At 47.1% G+C, this 21,019-nt stretch overlaps 1 protein-coding gene across 3 annotated transcripts in view; it reads right to left on the bottom strand.

Annotated features, from left to right (window-relative positions):
- The window catches only part of LIPC (lipase C, hepatic type), a 139,007-nt gene that overhangs the window by 18,299 nt on the left and 99,689 nt on the right, over positions 1-21,019 (bottom strand). The window contains exons 1-6 of one of the 3 annotated variants that reach the window (XM_058541691.1): positions 12,947-13,081; positions 9,945-10,129; positions 6,073-6,255; positions 5,412-5,529; positions 2,902-3,135; positions 87-332 (exon numbers count right to left, since the gene is read on the bottom strand). In XM_058541691.1, the coding sequence (XP_058397674.1) occupies positions 87-332; positions 2,902-3,135; positions 5,412-5,529; positions 6,073-6,255; positions 9,945-10,046 (883 nt within the window). In that variant the 5' untranslated portion in view covers positions 10,047-10,129; positions 12,947-13,081. Of the gene's footprint in view, positions 1-86; positions 333-2,901; positions 3,136-5,411; positions 5,530-6,072; positions 6,256-9,944; positions 10,130-11,378; positions 11,632-12,946; positions 13,082-21,019 lie in introns of those variants that run through there. The other 2 variants (XM_058541690.1, XM_058541689.1) reach the window with 2 other exon arrangements.

Genomic DNA, 21,019 nt, shown 5'->3' with positions numbered 1-21,019 from the left:
CAGGAAGAGACTTCAGGGAACTTGTGCATCTTCAGACCAGTGGCTGCACCCTGCCCTTCTGAAGGCTCTGGGCCACCCACACTCACCTTTGAAGGGGGACTGGGCTCGCGTCATAAGGAAGAGCTGCTTGCTCTTCTTGCCTCTGGGCTCCTGGCGGACGTGGTAGCCCAGTGTGTTGCAGCGGCCCTTCTTGCAGCTCAGACACAGGCCCCGGCTGAAGCTGTCCATGTCGCTGCACAGGTAGGCCATGCTCTGCATGCTGGGGTGCAGCAAGGAGTCGATGAAGAGGTACACCGACCGCACGTGGGCGCACTTTATGGTCCGGGTGATGGCTGGAACACAGGGCAAGAAGGACGTTAAGGCCCCTTAATCCAAAGTACCCTCTACTCAAAGGACCGTCTTGTTTCTCACTGCGCAGCAGCAGCACATTAGGAAGGAGGGGCGGGTTGCTGAGGGGGACCACTGACAACAGTGGATGTAACCACTGACGGAAAACTGTGGGAAGAGTAGACCTGCTCAGTCATGTAGGGAAGAGGCATAATGCCAGGATCCACGGGTCTCCTCAGGGCACCCCCCATTACAGTGCCTTACGTAGGTAGAAGTTTTAACAGGAACCCCAAGTCACTAAGAAAGTACCAAATTATTTCAGAAAGCAAGATAGTGTAATTCATTTTAGAAATATTTGTGTCTCAAATGGTTACAAATACACATGTGCTGATGCTTTGCGGATGAGTGAGCTGGAACAGGCTCGTGTGGAATGCCTTAGTAAAGCTGGGGAAACAAGGGCCGAGGCACTCTTGGGGCTTGGCTAACGGTCTGGTGAAAGCTGAGGCCTCTCCCACCCTGTCCACCTTCTGTCCCAAAGCAGCCATTGCATTTTCTGGGTAACTGGCCTTGGGTAAGCCAGCCTGGGGATTGGCTTCTGGATGGACACGTCCCAATGACCAGGTCTGAATGGGCCTACCCCAAAACAGCAAGCTTAGGAAGTTGATCTACCATGGATTTTTGACCTTTTTTTTTTTTTTAACTCTCCAAATATTAACCTAATCTTGAGTAAATTATTCTTAAGGAATGTTGAAGAACCACCACAAAATATGTAAAGTACCTAATGTGGAGGTAGAGCACAGGTAACTTTGCCAAAAGCTATTTCCTCAAGTGTCTGAGGGCTAAATGCCAAGATTAGACATCCCAGTTCTTTTTTTGTGCTTGAGGAAGATTTGCCCTGAGCTACCATCTGTGCCAGTCTTCCTCTATTTTGTATGTGGGTTGCTGCCACAACATGGCTGACAAGTGGTGTAGGTCTGTGCCCGGGATCTGAACCCATGAACCCAGGCTGCTGAAGCAGAGCATGCCAAACTTAACCACTACACCACGGGGTCAGGCCCCACCCCAGTTCTTGGTCTAGTGGCTGTGTTTATTGAGCCCTCCTGTGAGGGAGATACTACGCTGAGGGCCTCCACCCATCTACTCCCTCAATCTTCACCACAGCTCCTTGAGGCAGCTGCTGTAAATGAGACAACTGGGCTTCAAAGACATTCACTACCCCACTCACACTCACCTAGCTGGAGGTGGTGAGGAGGGTAGAGCAGTTATCAAGTTGCCTTCCGAAGTGGTTGGGAGAATGACCCCAGAATGGGATCACTTTTAAACTTAAGGGTGAAGAAAACTGAGAAAACCCACGCCAAAGTTGGGCAAACTAAATAAATATATTGGTTCTATGACTTTGAAGTTTAGTACCAAAGAGCCAGTAGGACTAGTTGGTCAGAGATGCATTTATCAGGCACCTCGTTACTGAACACCATCCTGGAGGTCTGTATTGAGCTTCGGGAGGGTGTAGGTCTGGGAGGAGGGCTGGATGGTCAGCAGGGAACTGCTGGTGCCTGGAGTGGTGAAGGTTCGAGGGAGCTGTAAGGAACGATAAGGTGAAGATCCCAGAAGGCTCTGTCAGGCATGGGTGGGTGGAAAGCTGGGAGTCCAGCCAAAATGAGATACTGTCGAGTCTGAAGGTCATTCTGATACAGGAGAGGTGAAGGTGCTGATGTAATCACAAGAGAGTATTCTCAGCTCGTTTTGGATGATTGGGGTGAGAAGGTGGTGTGCGTGGGTGGGAATCTCCTGGCTTAGAGTAAGTTGGCATGTTTTAATCAGGATGATATTTGATAATAATGACAGATTTGGAATGTCTATGGAATGTATGGTTTTTGCTGACGTTTTTACTCTTTAATCCTGTGCATATAATCAAAGTGCATGTTAATGCTTCCGTTTTAGGATTTGAGAGAGAAGTGGAATCACAACCCAGAGAATGCCACATTCAGTTTCTGCCCTGAGATAAAGGAAGTCCCAAGGACATATTTAGCGCTGAACTTCGAATTAGGAGAATTTCAGTAATGTCCTGTAGGATCAGCTGATTACCTCACAGGGGTGGAATTGTTATTCCCACTCTTGTGAGACCAAGGATCAAGAAGCCATGATCTATTAAGCGGATCCTCATGTGGCCCAGAATAGAGGAAGCCCCCTCAATAAGGAAGCTTCCAGACAAGGAGGAATAACCACAGGCATCAGGACTTAACTTTCAGAAGGGCTAATACCCAGGAGAGACTTTGCTTCAGGACACTCGGTGGAGGCAAGAAGTGGGGATTCCTGGTGGTGCCCCTCAGCTTGTCCTCAGAGCTTAGTGCTCCAATGACCACTGCCTATTAAGAGGAGGGGCCTGTGGGGGAACACCAGCCCTTCCCTACTCCCATAAGCCCTCCCTCTGAGTGAACTTGGTGACCATACACCCTGGGCCCCCACCCTTGCCAAACTCTTCCCAGAATCCCGCAGAGTTGGTAGGTTCCACTGGATCCAGAGGCTCCATGCAAGTGTGGGGAGTGTAACCTCTTGGCCATTCGTCTTGCTCACCATTTAAGCCGTGCTTGGCAATATCTTTGTAGAACTCCAGGAAGTGGCAGCCAGGTTGGAAGGTGCCCCCATTGGGGTAGAAGTCATAGTGTGCTATGGGCTGTTTGATGCCCACACTCAGGCCCATGTGCTCCTGGGTAAAGGTGTGAATGGCGTCCACGAAATTGGCGTCATCTGGCGAAAGACGGTCACTGGGGGAAGTGCCCTCGAACAAGGGACCTGCGGCATCCAGTGCTACCAGGGAAGCAAGGACAAGCATTAGGTGGGAGCAAGCGGAAGGGGGAGAATGCGCTTTCCAGCTTTGCAATGTTATTACACATTCATGAGCTAGCAGGAAGAAGAAAATCCTAGGGCATAATCTTTCTCTAGAAAATCTTGCTATAACCTTTTCGGAGTAAAACCATAGTAATTCATGGTGCTGAAAATTAGACACAGGCTGGGAATTATCTATGGGGAAAAGAGGCTTGCAGGAACTATCCAGTGGTAGAAACAAGGTTATGAGGAAATGCTTGATTTATTCAAGCAAATCAATTTTAAGTACCTCTCAAGCTACTTTCAAGAGCATCTGTTTGCATACAAAAAACCACTGTGCTTATTGTAAGTAGTTCTAACCTACCCATCAAAGAAAGAATTTATTTGCCTGCCTGTTGTCAATAATTTCCCTAAACAAGCTGCCTTTTCTCCTAGACTAATGTCATTTTATTGGAATGTCCAGAACAGCCTTGGGACATCACTGTTCCTGGGTGAAAATGTTCTGAGCAAATAGCTCAAAGCTCTGGTCCTCAACTGACAGATGTGTTTGCATGACACAGGTGGCCACTCCTGGCTGACTGTAGTTGGGGAATATTGATGCACTCAGGGCTTTTTTCCTCTGACTTTCTTCCTTTACCTTCTCTGGAGGACCTTTGATATCCACATCAGCCCTGGCTTCCAACCCTGTTGGGGTGAAGGAATTGACAGGGACCCTGAGAGCGTCTGTTCTCCAGCCCTCACCTCACCTCATAGGTACAAATGAGAGATGTCTTGGTGTGACTTACATTCCTTTCCTCATCAGGCTGACTACAAGACGACAACAGAGTAATTTGCAGTCCCACTGCCTCACACGTGTGTGGGCCTGGCTAATAATGCCTGATGTGGCCCATGACACCAGCCAGAGTGGAGAGGGTCCTGGGCCTGAGGCTGCCTCTCTGTGATTCTGACTCAGCCTTCCAGGCCTGGTTCCTCGGTGATGGGCCTCATCGGCCTTCTGTGGAAGGTTTGCTCACCCCCAAGCTATTGAGGGTAAAATCACAGGGGTAGAGGGACAAATGCTGGTCTGTGCACCAGGCCTCCCCAGTCACCAGCAAGATAAAAAAAAATAAGGACGAGGAAATGAGTTCTCACAGCGACCAATTTATTTCATTTAAATGTCTGCCATTATCCCTATATTTTTTTCACATTAAAATAAATCTCTTCTTTTATGAAGTAATGGTAATAGTAGATGGTAGATGCCAAAAATGTTCTTACTTGATAAAATAAAAGGTCACAACAATGTTATTCAACTTAAATTTCCTTTGAATTGTTTTAGCCTGTGAAATATTGTTTTAGCCTGTGAAATATTGTTTTAGCCTGCTGGGTCTTGAAGGATAAGTAGGAGTTTGGTAGGTAGACTAGGGCTGAGTGGGTGAGTGGCGGTAAGATATTCCAGGCAAAGGGAACACTACATGCAAAGGCCCAGAAGCACAAGAGGCCATGGCGTGTTTGTAAAGTGGAGAAAAATCTAGTGTCAGCCTAGAGCTACAGGAAGGGAGGAGCGGGAGGAGAGGTGAGAGAGCTCTGGGGACACTACTCTGAGAAGGGCTCGCCTGCGCCTTCTGAGTTTTATCCTCTGGGCATCAGTGGGCCTTGGGGCCTTGGCTTGGGAGCAGCCTGATCAGGTGTGTTCCTCCAAACATAATTCCAGGGCCGCAAGGGGGGCAAAGCTGGTGTCAAGGATGTCTGGGAGGAAAGGCCTTCTTGCCTAGCCCCAGCTCTCTCTGGGTACCTAGGGCCATTTCCAAGTCGGTGTAGAGCCCTCTGCCTCAATCCACATGGGCTCCAGAGTAAGACCCATGTGTTTCACAAATGTAGAAACTGAGGCACAAACGTGCCTGATGTTACAGCAAATTTAGGGCTGTGATTCTTTAACTCGCTCATGTTGGGTTTTTTAAACTATAGGTTGAAAAGTAAACTCTTTCCTGCTACAAAAGCATATGGAAAGACTACTTTTTGGGTTCTATCTGGCATGACTACAAGAGGCATTTGTTCGAGGAAAGGCAATAGGAATCGAGGCTGTGATCCGCTCTGAATTCTCTCGGAATAGCAGTCTGTGACGGTGGCCGTGTTTGAAATAGTGCTACAAGTCCTCCTGTGAACACCAGCACGGCGCAAAGGAAGCTGGGGGCGTGTTAACTACGATGGGAAAGCAGGTCCTGGCCCTGCGCCCCGTGCAGCTGTGGAGATTACCGTTGTTAGTTACAGGGCATGGTTACCTGTAATTCTCCCAATCTTGTGCTTTCCGCGCATGTAACTGCCAGCGAATCCCGAGACGTGTGCACCCAGGCTGTACCCAATTAGATGAACATTGCTCGGAGAGAACTGAGCAGATTCCTGGAAGACAGCAGCAAGATGGTTACAAGAGGAGAAGAGCTGCCCGGCTAGAAGACTTTTGTGGGTCCAGCTTGTTCTGGGCTCCCACCCTGTTCTTTGTGCCCAAGTGCAAATGAGGTGCTTAATTCATACTTCAGACCCAGAATGGTTTCTCACCTTGCTGATTCTGTCCTTGCAGAGAGGCGGACCCTCCTTTCAGGCTCAGCTACCTGGGACCCTGCCTGTCTTCACCTGACCATGAATGCCCCACGGAAGTGATTCTGTTCATTCATGTGGGGTCTGATGGTTTACAGGGTGTGTTTAGAAGCCTTAGTACATCCAAACGGGTGAGCATAAGAGGAATAGTGGATGGGGTCAGGAGAGAAGATGGTTGTATAAAATAGGGGTTCAAGCGAGGCATCTGAGAGAGCCTTGGGGACTGGTCTCCGTCTCTGCCTTCCCATCCCATGAGCTCAACAGAAGTGGTTCTCCTGTCTCTGTTGCTGTTGGAGACCAGCTTAATTCATGCAGTTTTAGGGGAAGAGAGGTTGGGGAACGTCCTACCTCCAGCCACTGGAGAAGATCTGCGACCTCCTGGCCCACGAGGCGGCTATTGCGGACAGCGACGCTGTACTGGTGGTAGGCCAGGATGACCCAGTCCGCCAGCACCACGTTCACTGGCTGGACCAGAGGAGACTTCAGCGTGGCCACCAGCTGCCAGATCCAGCTTTCCAGCAAGCCGTCGAACTGCGGGTGGGCCCACAGGGTAGTCAGCTTCCCCGGGATGGGATGGAGGGGGCTCTGCACTGGTTTCTTCTTTCTCTCTATTCACCCCTTTTTCTTCTCCAACTCTTGGCTACTGCTGGGTCTTTCTCTCCAAGAGAAAGGGCTTAACAGGGGTTTTTCAACCTTGGCACTATAGACATTTTGGGCCATATACTTGTTTGTTGTGGGGGCTGTCTTGTGCATTGTAGGATGTTTAGCAGCATCTCTGGCCTCTACCCACTAGATGCCAGCAGCCACTGCCCCCCCGCACAAGTTGTGAAACCAAAAATGTACCAGACTTTGCCAAATGTCCCCTGGGGGCTACTACCCCCAGCCCCCAACTTAGAACCATCACCTTAACATTTCCCTATTTTAGGATTTTCTAATTCTTAGAGCAATCAAAAAGGCTGTGTAAGCCAGGCACTGAAAGCTGATCATCCTTTGAGGATCAGCTCAGCACCACCTCCTCGGGAAAGCTGCTGTGCCACCCTCTGAATCCCCCTGTGTTTGCTCTGCTCTCATCCCCTGCATTCTGCCGGCTTTAGAGGGACGAGCACCATGAGCTGGAACACAGGAGGAGCTCAAGAAGTGTTTATGGAGAATCGTTCCATGTATGCGCCTTATTTGAGAACCAATTTGCAGGGCGCTCCTGACGGGTTCACAGAGCAAAGACATTTCTGCTGTGTTTTGAAGGATTAATAGGAGTTCGCTTAGAAGAATAATGGTGGGCAGGTGAATGTGGTGGTGGTGGGGGGTGTCTAGGGCGTTGCAGGCAGAAGGAAGAGCAAGTGCAGAGGCGCAGAATCAAGAAAGGGCAGTGTGGCCTGTCTGCGGAGAGGAGAAACGTCCGGAGTGGTTGAAGGCTAGGCCACGGCCGTGAAGCTGGAGGGCGACACTGATGGTTTCACGTCATCCTGGGGTAAGATGCAGTCGTTTGATAAACGTTTACCCAGTGCCTTCCGTGTTCAAATCCAGACTCTCCAGTTACATGCTGAGTGACCTTGGGCAAGTTATTTAACTTTTCTGTGCCCAGTCTCCTCGTCTGGAAAGTGAGGATAATGCTAGTGCCCTCCTTCCAGGATGGCTGTGGAGATGAACTCGGGAAATAGATGTAAAGCACTTAGCACAGTGCTTGGGGCACAGTAAGGACTCGGTCAATGTTGGTTATTGCAGCTGTTGTTGTTATCATTATTATTACTAGTAATAGTAGATGTGTTCCAGTCTGGACAGGATTTTGAGAATGAAGAGCTCATTCTGGTAAAAGGACCCTGCTCCCTTCACACTGCATTTGTAAATGAGATATTTATTTGATCATTAATTCAGTTAACAAATATTTTTGGAGAACCTAGTATATATAATGGATACTGTCCCACAGGAGAAGAGAGGCAAGGACACTCTAGGCAGGAGGCACAGCCTGAGCCAAGGCCAAGAGGAGAGAACTCACATGGTACGTGGAGGGAGCTACAAGCAGGGGAGAGGGGGAGGTGGGGAAAGATGAGGATGAGGCGGGGGGGGGGGGCGGCGGGGTTGAGGGGCAGGGAGAGTGCCGGGGAGGCAGGGGGAGTGGGAGGGAGGAGGGAGAGTGGGGGCATGCAGGGGAGTGAGGGAGAGGCAGGGGGAGATTGGGGAGACAGGACTGCCCCGCTGTGCTGCCACACTTTCTCACTTCCCTCAGTTCCAGTCCTGACCTGGAGTCAGGTTCCAAGTCCACGGCTCCCCCGCCTCCGGAGCTCTCCTCTGGATGCATCCCCTCCTTCCCACCTTCTTCTCTCATTTTTCTTGTAAAGGGACCATCCCTTTGGCTAAAGCAGCTGAAGAAATGGAAGGCTCTTCCCTCACAGTGACTGGCCTCCGTCTAATCCATCCACCCGCCGGGCCCCACGGGAGAGCTTTCCATGTCTGATCTTTGGTTCCCTTTAAAGCAGATTTCATCTTCCCAGCATTCTGCCCTCTGCCCCCTAGTCCATGTTTTTCTTAAAGAGACATGGACTGAGTTCCTACCTGGCTAGAGAGAAGCGGCGAGGAGACTGCAGTGTGAAGCCTGCTGTGGAAGGGCTCCAGCCAACCCATCCTTGACAAAAGCTCAATCAAGTGGAGTCTTTGCAAGTGTGGGCTTTGGACCGTCAGGGTTCTGGTTTTGGAAGTCTGTCCACTGAGGGCTGTGTGACTGTGGTAGCTGCTTGACCTCTCTGAGCTGCAGTTTCCTCGTCTGAGAGAGAAGGCTAACTCAAGCACCCTCATTGGGAGGTGTGAGGATTGAACGGGCTGCCGTGTAACGTAAAGGGCCCCAAACTGTGTTAGGGCCCTTCTCTAGGGCAGGAAGACCCCCACCACCTTCGCTGCCAACCCTGTGGGGTGGTGGGACCCCTTTAAATCCTAGGGGGATGCTGCTGGCAGCCTGCAGGAGCCTCTGTGCTTTTCTGGGATGGCATCAGCAGGCACCCCACCTCATGGCACCGTGTGGCTCCCCACTGCCCCACGCGGCCAGGCCTGGGGTCTGTTCGTGAGGAGGCTCTCATTGATTACATGTTGAAGGAGTAGGGGTGGGTGGGCCCATTTTTCCCTCTAGGGCAGGATCTAGGGGAGTTTCAAGATGGCAGGGAAAGGTTTCCAAGTCATGAAATAGACCCCAAATCTCTGGAGGTCTCAAATTGTGAACTAAGCTTTAAATGGACTGAAAACCAGGGAGGAGAATTTCCTCTTGGAGACAAGTCCTCGCTTAGTTTTAGTTATTGCCAGCAATATTCTTTCTCCCTTTCTTCCATAATAGTAGAATTTTTAGTATGACCGAAAGGTTACACTTTCTCTAAGAGGCTACATGTCTCAGCGACTTTTCCATCTAGGTATGGCCAATGGATATAACTAGAAGCATCTCACAGATGCTTCTGAGAGGCTAACCTAAAAAAACACTCTTTTATACCAAAAGCCATTGAACTGTACACTTTAAATGGATGAATTGTATGATATGTGAGTTCTATCTCAATTAAGCTGTTTTAAAAAGAACTCTACTCTCTGACCCCTTTGTGTACATCCGTTACTACATTGTGCCATCTGGAATAAAGATGTGATGGCTAGTGCTCTAGCTGCCATCTTAGACTATGAGGACAAGGGCCACACTCAAAGTGTGGCAGAGTAGTGAGCTGGAAATGAGCTGGGTCCTTGAGGACTTCATTGACCAAAGCCATTTGTCCAGATTTGGGTTATATATCTCTGAACTATTGTGTGAAATGGAAGCAAACTTCTGTTTTATTTGAACCACTGCCAATTTGGGTTTCTGTGATTTGCTGCTGAATTTAACCCTTACAGATACAACATTTCATTGGGACACTATGTTTTCTGGCTTCCTACCCCCTCTTATGAAACATGCAGATTCACCTGCATGGATTGCAATCTCTGTGGGCCCTCATGTGCTGTGTGACCTCTTTGAGCCACATTTTATTATCTGAAACGTGGGGATAGTTCTCCTTTCTCTGCCCTGCTTACTCATGGAATTGAGATAATCAATGAGATAATGTGTGGAGAAGCATTTGGAAAATTAGAATGTGCTTTACAAATATTATGCATGAAGTTGTTATTGGTGGCTCCCTATCTTTTTATTAAAATTGAATACACGAGGGAGAAAAAAAGAAAATGTAAATGCAGAGCGAAAAAGCCATGTCAGCATTTCCTACCGACCACCCGTGGATTATCACCACCAGAGGCAGAGAGGAATTGAAGCCGCACTGCTGTAACGTGTCTGAGTGGTTGAGCCGAATCCGACAGCCCTTATCCATCTGGTTTTCAAAGAGCAGGAATTTGGTCGCTGTCTCCCGCAACGTTTCCTTTGTTTCAACAGCTTGAAATCTTCCAAATGGCTCTGGAATATAAGATTGGGGACAGTGCTTAACTTGGCATCTGTTCTACCTCTGCCAGCTCTGGGACAGCCCAAAAGTCTCTAAGAGCACCAGCCGACAGGGTTACTGTGAGGTGCTGGAGGTAGACATGAGCCGCAGCTTTGGGGAACCCAAAAGAGCATGTCCAGCAGAATGGCCATTTCTCTCCTGGGAGCTGATGGGGGGTGACCTCAGAGGACCCAACACAGGAGTGGAGGGGGCCAGGTCCTCCAGCCTGCCATCCCAGTGACTACAGGGTCAGCCAGTCAGACCCTGGAGTAGCTCTAGGACAGCAGGAAGATGGGAGAGGCCATTGGGACTGAGGCTCAGAGGGGATAAGTATTTCACCCCAAATCACACTGCCAATAAGTGCTAGAGTCAGAATTCGAACACAGGTCTCTTTGATTCCAATTCTCTACATCCCTATGCTACGGAGACAGTGAATAGGGTATCTTAGTTGGATGACCCTGTGCATTAGCTCATGTAGGTCAACCTGTTCTCACTTGCAGACACATGATATCATGGAGCCTTGCATGGACCAGGTAGGCTTGGGGTGGGAGGTTCTCAAACGGACTGGCAGATTCCACATGATGGGGGGGAGTGGCATTCTAGGAGGACTTTTCAGGGAAAGTGATGCTTGTCCTTGCCTTGAAGGATGAACAAGGGCTTGTGTGTATGTGTATGTGTGGGTGGTGGGAGGGAGCAGGGCTTTCTGAGCCGGGGAAACCGCGTCGTAAGGGCTCAGAGGCATGGGACCTTCTGGGCATAAGGAGGCCCGAGACAAGGCCGGGCAGCCAGAGCATGGCAGGCCCTGGGATGCTGAGGAGTCTGGACTTTATGCTCTAGATGATAGGCTGTTGCCAAGGAGTTTTTCAGCAGAAAAGGATAAAGGAATATCCACTCAGAATCTTCGAAGATGTGGGAGAGTGGGGTAGGGAGAGAAAGACTTTTTAAGATTTCACCTTCAGTTGTTGTCCCGAAAGGTCTTCTAGCCTCCCTTTTGGGGGAGCCTCACCCTGACCCTGAGCCATTTTGGAATGGGGGTGGGCAGTCACCCAACTCTTCAAGGCAGCCCAACAGCTGTCAAGGCCATGGTGTTGGCCAAAGACGGACACCGCCACTCAGGGGCTGGGGGAAGCCTGAGAAGGCGCCAGATTCTCAGGGTTGTGGCATCCCAAGATGAGTGACATCTTTTCTGCCAAGATTCGGGGTCAGGGGGGAAGACGGTCTCACCCTCCCTTCCAGCCGAGGGTGGGCTCTCCTGTGGCTGAGGGGCAGACACAAGGCCGTACGAGCATTTCTGGTCAGTGAACTCCATTCAGCCCAGTTACCAAGGACCCCAATCATTCTTTCTGAGCATAAAGTTACTCGGGCTTCTCAAATAATAAGTCTTGGGCTTTTGGTTTCAGGGGACAGCAGAACAGAGAGATGATGAACCTACAAAGTGCAAGGGGAGGTATTAATGAAACCAATTTTCCTACCCAAAGGTTATTGATTCTAAAGCTTATTAACTCCCAGCAAAGGGCAATGATTTTTCACTATGACGACAGAATAAAACGCATCATGTTTTATTAAAAGGAGGTGTGAGGGAGAATCTGAATAACTTCTCTGAGATAATGAAGACTTTCTGCTGCTCCTTTGGCTTTCCCAAGCTTAAAGGCTGCCTGAGCCTGTCCTCGTCCCTGCGAGCGTGCTCCCAGCTCAGGCTCCCCATTTCACTGGGTGCACTGCCCTCCTGGCCTTCTAAGTCAGAAGCTTGGGTGTCACCTTGCACCCCTACCCCAGCCTTCCAATCAGTCCAAAGCTCGGGATCCCAAATATCCCTCGAAGCCAGTGCCCTAGTTCAGACGCTCGCTTTTTCTTGCTTGGTTTATTGCAACGGTCTCCTAACAGGTCTCTCTGTTTAGTCTTGCCATGCTCCCTCACACTGCTGCTCAAAGAATCTTTCTAGAACAGGAATGACTATTATACCCATTAGTGACTTTTTAAGCTTCTTGGTATTGCAGCCAAGGCCACCCCATGAATGATAATCCCTCATTTCCCCAAGTCCTCCCCTCTCTTGATCCTCCCGCTACCGCAGACTGCCAATAGTTCCCCCAGATGCTGTCGCACACTCCTGCACCTTTGCATGCTCGCTTCCCCCTCTGTCTCTGCTGCTCCCTGGTGAACTCTGGACCTTCCCTTAAAATGGAACCCAGACGTCACACCCTCCAGGGAGCCTTCTCATCTAACCAGAGAGAATGACTTCTTCTTGCTGCCAGCACTCTATTGGGTCCTGATCCTAACGCACTCATCACGTGGCATGGTGACTTATTTGTGTAGGTGTGTGGTGTTTCCTCCACCAGTCTGTGAACTCGCGGATGGTGGTGCTGGTAGGTGCCTGACCAACGCTTGGTGAGCGATGTGGTATTCTGTGGGACCCAGGGCTCAGATCAAAGTCTCACCTTTGATCTGTCAGTCATTTATGCATTGGAGCTAGATGTAACTCACTTCCTTTTATTCAGTGACCGAATAGCTGCAGCTTCCTTCATTTCAGGATAGCTGACTCGAATGCTAAGACGACTGTATGAAGATAAAATGGGGATAGAAATAGTACCTGTCTCATGGAGCTGTTACAGGATTAAATAAGAGCTCAGAACAATGCCAGGCACATCATTAGCAGCTACGTGGGGTGTGTTGTTAAAATAAGTACAGATTAGAGCATCTAACATCTTGCATTTTTGATCTGTGAAATCCTTTCTTTTTGTGAAAATTTACCCCAGTTGCCCTCCCAGGACCAATTCTGTCTTGTGTATATTTACTCTGGATTTAGCTGGGAGAATAAGCTCTGGTTCTGGAGCCGAGGGCCTCAAGGCTGTTCAGGAGAGTCCTATGGAAAAAGAGTTGTCGGATGGAAAGGCCCACAAACAGCTGAACTGAACGGGGCACTCCCTTTTCTCTTGCGGGCTTGGCTTTCTTTTAGTGTGTGTATGAGCGAGGAAGTTGCATATATATATATATTCATTTATTCGTTTATTTCCTCAACAAATACTTATTATGCATCTATTATTATATTATGCCCTGGGCCCTGGCTGGTACTGGTTGGAGGCAATTAGGGCATGACCTCTGTTTTTCAGGAGTCCCCAGTCCAGTGGGAGAGGCCAGCATGAGAATCAGCCATTTCCTGTGGCTGCTGTACATGCTTCAGTGGAGGGATGCCCTGGGTAGGGGCTTTAGGGAAGATGCCAAGAGAAGATGAGGCATCACTTGAGTCTAGATGGATGTAAGATTCTCTAGGAGCTCACATCTAGGAGAAATTGTTGAAGAAAGTGGGGCTCTGGTGCCTAAAAAAATAAGATTTAGTGGAGGACATGAACAGTGAAGGGCTGTGTGGGGAAGAAGGGTTAGAATTCTTCTGTGCAACTCCAGGAGATAGAAACAGAATCAATGGATGCACGTGACATAAAGAGAATTTCTGACTTTAAATAGTTTCACAAAGATTCTTAGTTGAAGAAATTGAGACAAAGAGCAAACACAGGCAGTAAAATAACAAAGACAGAAATGTTAATAGATTAGCACCCAAAAATGCACACTATATGATCATATGAGGTTGCTGAAGATGTGCCACAGATTTTGTTCTGAGCTTCCTATTGGCCAAGTCAAAGAGGGAAACAGGAGCAGTTATAGGATTTATGGTGTCCAGTTGCTCACGCTTTCCTGGTCCTGAAGTCTGAGAATGTTTCCCTATGGGTTATTGTAAAAAGAGGCCACTGGGTGAGGCAGTGGTCATTGTCTTGAACACCACTCCTACAAAATACGCAGTGGTAAGTTTTATGTGGTTGAGTCTGAGAGTGCTCTGCAGTCCTCAGCAGAAGCAGCGGCCGCCGTGCCAAATAGCATGTAAGTCGCAGTCTCTGCGAGGCTCTTCACTATAATCTAGCAGCAGTCCCTGTGGCTGAGGGAGGCAGGGGCTACTTCAGGTCACATTTTGGATGGAAGGAGTAGCATGCCAGAGTGGAGTGTCTGAGCCTCCATGGGAGCAGAGCGTGTCCCCTTCACAGCACAATCCTGGAGCATCCTCAGCCAAGCCATGGCTCCAAGGACTCACTGCCGTCACCCATCCCGTGCACGTACCCAAATCTCTCCCGAGCCTGAGCCCTGCACATGGCCAGCTCCTGATTGGGCGTCTCTACCTGGGAACCCTTTTGGCATTGCAAACCGGGTGAGGCCAAACTGAATTCATTCTCTTTCCTCCCGACCCATTCTTCTTCTTTCTTTCTATATTTCCTATTGTGGTTTGTAACACCATCATTCATCCATGCTGTTGCTCAAGCTAGAAAGCTTAGAGCTGTCCTGGGATGCCCTCTCTGTCCCCTTGGTTACCCACTAGGGTCACCAAATACTGAGGACTCAGCTTTATGATTATCTTCTCTGCCCTCTGCCATTGGCCTGGTCTAGGACTTCATGCTTTTTTTTTTTTTTTCCCAGTTGTGGTATTATAATAGACTCTTACCTGTTTTATATTTTGTCTATTTGTAGAATTAATACATGCTCATTATATATATACAATCTGAAAAATGCAGATATAAATAAAGAACCTCATTACTTATGGTTTTGTTGGAGTAGTATTTGGAGTATTTCCTTCCAATCTTTTCTGATGGAGATATTTGTTCTGCAGATATTTATTTGGAGTGTCTACAATTGGGATCATATTATGTGAATGGTTTTATATCCCTCTTCACCTGTCATGATAATTTTCTTATAGCATTAAAAATTCTTCGAAAACATGCTTTTGAAGAGTGGCAGAGTTGGTTTGCTTATTCTATGATTGTTGGACATTTAGGTTGTTTTCAGGTTTCCTTTTTTTTCTATTAACAAACAGTGCTCTGATGACCATCTTTACACATGAAGCTATGTCCGAATCTGTGAGTATGCTCTTAGTGTAGATTCCCAAAATAGAATCATTGGCTCCTCAGGTGTGATGTTATTTATAATTTTTTATATATGTATATATATCTAAATTGATTTTCATTACTTTTTATTCTAATATTTGAGTGCTTTCTCTGTGTCATGTACTTTTCTAACAGTCTTATTTATATTAACTCATGTAAACCTTATCACAACAGCTCTGTGAGTAAGTTGTGAGAAAACCCAGTGATTCTGTTATGAGAGAGGAAATTTTTTCCAGTTGTATGAGATAGGAGCATCTCCTTTTCCAGTCGTGTCTTCTGAAATTGTCATTTCCTCATGTCTTAGAAGAGATAAAGACATGCCATTGACAAGAATCTGGGGAGGAGGCTGTGGTTTCGAGGGGGAGAATGTTAAGTACGGTAAGCAGGCAAGTCCTCTGAGAGAGTCAGGCCCTGTAACCTGGAGAGTGAGTTGACAGGCTGGGCAGACTTGGGGCTGCCCTTTGCATGATAGCAAGTTCCCGGGGCAGTGAAACTTCCTCAGAATTAGTCAGAAGGAGAAGCCGGCTGCAGCCATTACATTTCTAATCTTAGATTCCTTGCAGCAAAGTGATTCTCCATTCCTAAATCAGCCTCCAGGTTTGAGGGTTCCTAATATTTCATACTAGACAAATTATTTCGTTTTCTTTTGGGTAAAGACATCATTAGGTGGGTGACTGCAGGTGACTGAGGTGGCGTAGGAAGGGACCAAGGATTCTGCAGTAGGAGACCCCAGTAGAAGGTGGGACCTGTCTTCTGCCTGTGACGCCTGGGCTGGGTGCTTCTGCCCAGTTCCATGTTTGTTGAGCACCTCCCCTGTATTGGCTGGTGCTGAGGACACAAGTGCGTACGACAGGAGCCACAGGTATTGATACACTCCTCACAGAGTTGTTTGTGAAATGTCTTCTCATTCGTTATTTAAATTGTTAATGTGTGTGTGTGTGTGTGTGTGTGTGTGTGTGATTTCACTTTGTTAACGTGCATGGCTGAAAATATTCCCAGACCTGGGACAAGTGGGAGAGGTGCTCTGGAAGACCATAATTTCATGATTACCCTAAAAACCCTCTGGGCCATGTCGTCTGCTCAGGATGGAACAAATCTGTGAGATAAATGTAGCCTCAGCTCTGTCCCTGGCTGCTGTGGTCAGGCCTATGATTTGTATATGGGCAACACTGACTTGAGAATTTCTAGGACTACAGTCTGATGGAAAAACTTGAATGAGAATGTAGTCACTGCTGGGCCTTTACAGACTCAGCTCCTAGCTTTTGCTGATCTTTGGTGATAAGCAGATTCTGCCCAAGGCTGTGGTGAGGAACGCTTCTCCCACTCCTGCCATCTTGAATTTTGCCTTGACCTGAACATCCCACCCTCCCCTTTACTTATTATCTGTAAAATATTTCTCTGCCTCAATTTCTCAATTTGGATGATAGAGTTACTAATCTTTGTGATATCCCCCAGCTCTTGCGACACTCCAGCATCACTGCACTATAATATTGAACCTATATCACCCAAGGCATAAATCACTCCTAAGGAGGGAATAAGGTGCTTTAGAAAGCTGTGGTCACTTCTCAGGTCATTAGGACATTGTTTTGAACCTGGCAGGAATTCTTAGATTTGTCTTGAATGGGTTTATTTATTTTTTTTTTTAAAGATTTTATTTATTTATTTTTCCCCCCAAAGCCCCAGTAGATAGTTGTGTGTCATAGCTGCACATCCTTCTAGTTGCTGTATGTGGGATGCAGCCCCAGCATGGCCAGAGAAGCAGCGCGTCAGTGCGAGCCCGGGATCCGAACCCGGGTCGCCAGCAGTGGAGCGCACTCACTTAACCACTAAGCCACAGGGCCGGCCCCCATTGAATGGGTTTATTTTATAGCTCTTCTTTAAAAAATCTTTGGGATCCAGCCCTGCTGACCTGCTTTGTTACCTTTTGGAGGTTGCCATCTCCCCACCCACCCTTGTATTCCTATTTTACCTCTTCTTTTTTGTTTGTTTTTGCTTTTTGCTCTTCACCATTTTGTTGTCAAATAAGATGGTGAGATAAGGGATGGATGGAAATTTATTTTCACAAGTCTGATTTATTCTGTTTTCTTTGCCTGTTTTGGCCTGATTTTGCTAGCCACCCTGTAGCCTGAGACTACAATTCTCCTTTTGTGGATTCCAAGGAAAAAATTTTTTTCTTGTCAGAAAATTTTTTTTTCTTCCAAACATTCTTCTTAGGCTGTACTCCCCTGAAACTCTGGCTAGAATCAGAATGATTTTGTTTTTCTTTCAAGAAATCTGATTATGAAAGAGTATACTATTCAGAAAAGCTTTCCATTTGTACTGGAATCCTCTGGGGATGATGAGGCTTACTTTCTTGAAGTGGTTCCAAGGTCATGGGCACATTCTACCCTGGATAGGTTCAAGGTAGGGTGACCACCTGTCCTGTCAAACCAGGATGAGTGGGCCATTCTAGTTCAAGGGCAACTGAGTGAATAAGGGAGAGAGAAGATGTGATAAAATTGCCCTCCCTATTGATGATCAATCTGAGAGTTTTCATCCAACATCCAATCTGCGACATCCCTTCCTGCCCAGTCTTTCCCCTGTGGTTCCCTGGCCTGGCACACTCTGCTGTCTTCCCCTATTTCCCTAGTTAAATCACTCTTTCTCCAGTTCTAAACTAAATCTTCATTTCCTCAGGGAAATTTTCTCTGAGTTTCCTGACTTGGTCACATCTCCCTATTATTTGTTCTCTTAGGTGATCTCACAGGTGTAATTTTCTATTTGAATAGTCATTACATAAATATCTATCTCCCCTGTTTGGTAATAAGCTCCATGAAAGCAGGACCTAGGTTTGGTTTTGTTCACATTGAAACTTTAGTCGGTATAGGAAGAGGCTGTAAAGCTCAGTGGTTAGGTACCCAGAGCAGGACCCATGCCATTTGGGTTTGAAGTCCATTTCTGACACTTAATACTTGTGGGAACTTGGGCAAGTTACTTAAAATGCCTCGATTTTCTCATCACATCATCTGTAAGATGGAGATGATAATAGTACTTACCTTAGAGAATTGTTGTGAGGATGTGATGAGTTAGTATTGATAAAATTCTATAACAGTGCCAGACATGTAGTATGTGCTATATAAATACTTACTACTATGATAGTTTGTCATAAAAAAATTTGTTGGAGGGATGAAAATGGTCTTGAAATGGATCACAGACCTAAATTTAGAAGCAAAAGCAATAAAAATTCTAGAAGAAAATCTTTATAACATTGGGAAGGGCAAAGATTTTTCTTAGGACACTAAGAGCATAAAGCATGAAAGAAAAGAATTGATAAATTAAATACATCTGTTCTTTGAAAGATCTCATTGAGTACATGAAAAGCCAAGCCAGACGGGGAGAAAATATTCAAAATATGTATGTATGACAAAGGACTTTTATTCAGGATATATAAAGAACACTTATAACTCAAGAATAAAAAGACAAACAAACAAATTATAAAATGGGCAAGAGATTTGAACAACTACATCTTAAAAGAAGATATACAAGTAGCACGTAAGCACATGAAAAGATGCCCAAAATCATTACTCATGAGAGAAATGCAAATTTAAACCACAATGAGATACCACCCTTCCCCCTCTAAAATGTAGCCATTAAAAAGATTGACAACACCGAGTGTTGGTGAGGATGTGGAGGAACTAGAACTCTCCATGGTGGGATTGCTGGTAGGGTTGCAAAATACTGCAGCTACTCTGGAAAACCTTTTGGCAACTTCATATAGAAGTAAATGTACACATACCATAAGAATCAGCAATTTCAAGCCTAGGAGTTTACTCAAGAGAAATTAAATCATATGTCCACATAAAGATGCAAATGCTCAAAGCAGCTTTATTCGTAACAGCCCCAAACTAGTAACAACCCAAATACCCAACAACTGGTAAATAGATACACAAATACTACTCAGCAATAAAAAGGAACAAATTTCTGATACATACAACAGCATAGATGAATCTAAAATGCATTACACTAATTGAAAGAGGCCCCACTTAAAAGGTTGCGTACTGTGTGATTCCATTTATATGACATTCTGGAGAAGGTGAAACTATAGTAACAGACAGCAGATCAGTGGTTTCCTGGGGGTAGGGGATGGAAAGGGCAAAAGGGAAATTTTTGAGGGATTGAAATGTTCTACATCTTGATGATGGTAATGGTTCCCTAGGTGTACATTTAAAAAAATTGTTGAAAAAATGAACTACAGTCAAGTAATACTGTGGTTTCTCCACGTCACTCAGGGCCCAGGCCAGGGCACTGTAGGCTGCAGAGCAGGCTTTTTGAATCAGTTACTAGTGTGGGACGAGGCTGGCCTGAGAGGACAGGATATTTCTGAGTCCTCTGTAGTTGGAGTCAATTGGCAGGGAGAGCTCCAGCCCTGACTTGGAACCAAATGAGCAGATCAGTCCGGGAGGGGCCTGGCCCTCCAGGACCTCAGGGAGACTTGGCATACTTGGAAGGCCCTTCCAGGTTCCTTTGGGCCAGGGATGACCAGGGGTGCCTGGGCGACCATCCTTGGGAACCAAATCATCTGGTCACAGTGGGTTAGAGATGAAAGGGACTTGGAAACCATGCAGTGTCATGGCGGCCAGCCCGCATACTGCCTGCTTGTAATTCTCTTTCTGTGCATCTCAAACAACATGCATTTATTGAGGAGTAATTCTTTTTCTTATTAAGTAAGGATATAGACAACACCACCAATCTACTCTTCCAATCCTCTGGAGAGATTCAGTGCTACCTCACCAAGTAAATAGAATTCTAGAGAAAAGGAAAGAAACTCCACATGTGGTTGTCTCGTGTGGTACAATCTTCCTTTACAATTTGTTTGAAAGAAGCCCTGTGACGCCCTTCTCCCACGCTTAACCATTATTCCCTCAGAACCAGGGACCTCTTATTGGTAATAATGATCTAGTCCAGCTTCCTTATTTTGCAGATGAAATGGGACCCACAGAGGCCAACTGACATGCCCCAAACCATGCATCTAGTCAACAGCAGAATCCAAAGAACTCAGCTCTCCTGACAGTCAAGCCAGCGTCCTCCTACTCTGCGGGAGGAGAGGAGCCCCATCCTACATCCTTGCTGTGTTTTGGGACTCTGTTCCCATCACTGGTCTAAAGCTCAGAGGACTCATGTTCCGTGCCTCACAGAGGCTGATCCCGCCAAGTAAGGCCCCTGGTCGTCAAAGAGGAAACATGTGTTGAATCACAGAAGGCAGCTGCTGGGGCATCCTCTTCCCTGTGGAAAATACCCCCAAACAATTGAAGTGAGCACAGTAATAAAACTGCAAGTCCCATGACCCACTCAGACACCTGGCAGAACTGTTGTCTGCCAGCCTCATCCTCAGACTAGATGTTTCTTCCTTCCCTCACAGAGGTAACTCTTGGAGAACTCTTATACAGCTAAGGGGCTGTGATGCTGGTGTCTGACCAGAGTCAGGTTGGGGGACGCTGCTCAGGAGCTGGACAATCATGGTCCTTCAACAGCTCTTGCAATAGTGGATCTTGGCTTAAATCAGGTTGCCAACCGTTATTTTGATAGGCAAATGAGCTCAGTGGTGTTCTTGTTTCACAATCTTATTTGGATGTATAATGACTATCTAGCCCCTGACTTTGAGCTTCAATTTTCCTTTCCCCTCATCCCTCTGTCTCTGACGTGACCTACACAATTGCCAGATGAGGCTTACGAGGAACAGAAGGGTAGGGGCAGAGGACCTTAACCCTAATTATGGAGTTTAGGGCATTGTCAGATGGTGTCATGGTCAAGGGCTCCAGAAGCACTCAAGTCTTACCCCAACCCAGAGCCACCCTCTCATGGAGACAAGCACACTGGGAGCAATGGTGGGTGGGGACATGTCCCACTGTATTATTGGCAGTGCTTGTGCCTGTGAAAGGAAAATGGGGGACACTCCCTCCTCCA

The sequence above is a fragment of the Diceros bicornis genome, chromosome 5 (genome assembly GCF_020826845.1).
Source record: "Diceros bicornis minor isolate mBicDic1 chromosome 5, mDicBic1.mat.cur, whole genome shotgun sequence".
NCBI classification, from domain to species: Eukaryota; Metazoa; Chordata; class Mammalia; order Perissodactyla; family Rhinocerotidae; genus Diceros; species Diceros bicornis.
Note: the sequence above shows the minus strand (reverse complement) of the source record. Positions and strands in the feature narration are given on the sequence as shown.